This window comes from Dromiciops gliroides, chromosome 1 (assembly GCF_019393635.1).
Source record: "Dromiciops gliroides isolate mDroGli1 chromosome 1, mDroGli1.pri, whole genome shotgun sequence".
In the NCBI taxonomy this organism is placed as follows: domain Eukaryota; kingdom Metazoa; phylum Chordata; class Mammalia; order Microbiotheria; family Microbiotheriidae; genus Dromiciops; species Dromiciops gliroides.
In genome coordinates, this window is record NC_057861.1 from 34,379,432 (window position 1) to 34,381,644 (window position 2,213).

The following is a 2,213-nucleotide window of genomic DNA, read 5'->3' on the forward strand; positions in this document are numbered from 1 at the left end:
AAACAGCACATCCAGCCCAGCAGAGACCACATACCATTTAAGACCAGTGAGGAGGAAACAAGGAGCAGCGCTTTACTATATCCAAAAATCATTAGGGCCCCACGGCAATAGAAAGGTCAGTTGTTCTTCTACTCATATGCCCTAGTCGTTCATGTGCCTTACACATATTTCCCCAGGGAGAGTCATTGTGTCAAAATACCACCCTCCATCTAAATCTTCAGTACCATATAGTGAAAGTCTCTCAGGATTTGATCTTTCCTACACACACATATAGCGAGCCGCTGTCATGCCACAATTCTCGGTATGGGACTACATGGTATTCTCGTGGATGCTGCTCATCTCAACCATCGTTGGCATCTACTATGCATGGACAGAAAGGAGCAAGCAGACAGAAACTGATTTCCTCATGGGTGGACGCCAGATGTCGGGAGTGCCCGTGTCCCTGTCACTCACAGCCAGCTTCATGTCAGCCATCACCGTCCTGGGCACGCCAGCGGAGGTGTACCGCTTTGGTGCCATGTTCGGGCTCTTCTGCATCTCCTACACCCTGGTGGTCATCATCACCTCTGAGATCTACATGCCCGTCTTCTACCGGCTCAGGATCAGCAGCACCTACGAGTACCTAGAACTTCGATTTAATAAGCAGGTGCGTCTCCTTGGGACGGTTTTCTTTATCTTGCAGACGATACTCTACACTGGGATTGTTATCTATGCTCCTGCTCTTGCTTTGAATCAAGTCACAGGCTTTGAACTCTGGGGTGCCGTCCTCACAACCGGGCTCGTCTGTACTTTCTACTGCACGATGGGAGGTCTCAAAGCCGTGGTCTGGACAGATGTCTTTCAAGCTTTCATTATGGTAGCAGGATTTGCATCAGTGATCATCCAGACTGCAAGAATTCAAGGCGGAATAAAAACTGTCCTGAAACATGCCAGGGAAGGAGGAAGATTGAGAATCTGGGACTTTAATCCGAACCCCTTGCAAAGACACACTTTCTGGACAATTTCGATAGGGGGCACTTTCACATGGACCAGCATCTATGGTGTTAACCAGTCCCAAGTGCAGAGATACTTGGCCTGTAAAAGTAAGGCCCACGCCAGACTAGCCCTTTATTTAAATCTCGTGGGGCTCTGGATAATTCTTTTCTCGGCAGTATTCAGCGGATTGTCACTGTACTCCATGTATCGTCACTGCGATCCTTTGATGTCAAACAAAGTCAGAGCGACAGACCAGCTCATGCCCTACCTGGCCGTGAATATTTTACATGAGTATCCCGGACTCCCAGGACTCTTTGTGTCAAGCGCCTATAGTGGAACGTTGAGCACAGTGTCCACCAGCATCACCGCTCTCGCCGCTGTGACCGTAGAAGATCTCATCAAACCACAATTAGTTTCGCCTTCACCAAGGACTCTTTCTTTGATTTCGAAAGGAACAAGTGTGTTCTTTGGCATCATTTGCATAGGGATGGCTGCCTTGGCGTCATTAATGGGAGGTCTGTTACAGGCTGCGCTCAGCATATTTGGCATGATTGGAGGGCCTCTCTTGGGCTTGTTTTCTCTGGGAATTTTAAATCCTTACGCCAACGCTATTGGTTCGTTTATGGGTCTTATGTCTGGACTGTGCTTGTCAATATGGATTGGAGTTGGGGCTTACTTTTACCCTCCCCCTGCTTCAAGAACATTACCATTACCCCTTTCTACGGCAAATTGTACTGGAAGTAGAAGCATCCCTCTGAATTTGACTGGTTTAGCAGAGCAATCATTCTCAGCAGCATGGAAAACTACTGTGGGAAGGAGTCTTCTAATGAATAATATATATTCCCTTTCTTACCTCTACCTAAGCACTTTGGGGACATTAACAACCGTAATTATGGGAACCATTTTCAGCCTTCTAACAGGAGGAAAAGATCAGACTATAAATCCCAAATACCTCCTGAACAGAGAAGATATGACGTTGGGAAAATTTTTAATAAAGAACCAAGATGAAACTTCTACATCATACAGTTAGCACATTGGAAGAAGTTGATAAACTACCTTGAGAAGCTTAAAATAAAGAGATGAAAAGAAAGACTAGGACATTTAAATGGGGCAGCTCAGAACGTGTAACCTTGTATGGTGGGTTCTTATTACATTTCCTAAGGTAACTAAGATAAGGGCAGTGGGGTGGTGCAGTGGATAGGGCACCAGGCCTAGAGTCAGGAAAACCTGAGTTCAAA

General features: G+C 46.2%; 1 protein-coding gene across 1 annotated transcript; it reads left to right on the forward strand.

The window, feature by feature from the left end:
- The first annotated feature begins 286 nt into the window (after window positions 1-286).
- LOC122744594 (sodium-coupled monocarboxylate transporter 1-like) lies at window positions 287-2,005 on the forward strand. The gene has a single exon (XM_043990142.1). The coding sequence runs from the start codon at window positions 287-289 to the stop codon at window positions 2,003-2,005; it is 1,719 nt and encodes a 572-aa protein (XP_043846077.1).
- The last annotated feature ends 208 nt before the right edge of the window (window positions 2,006-2,213 follow it).

Excerpts from the sequence above, each read along its gene's own strand:
- LOC122744594 (XM_043990142.1), top strand. The coding sequence starts at position 287 with ATGCCACAATTCTCGGTATGGGACTACATGGTATTCTCGTGGATGCTG.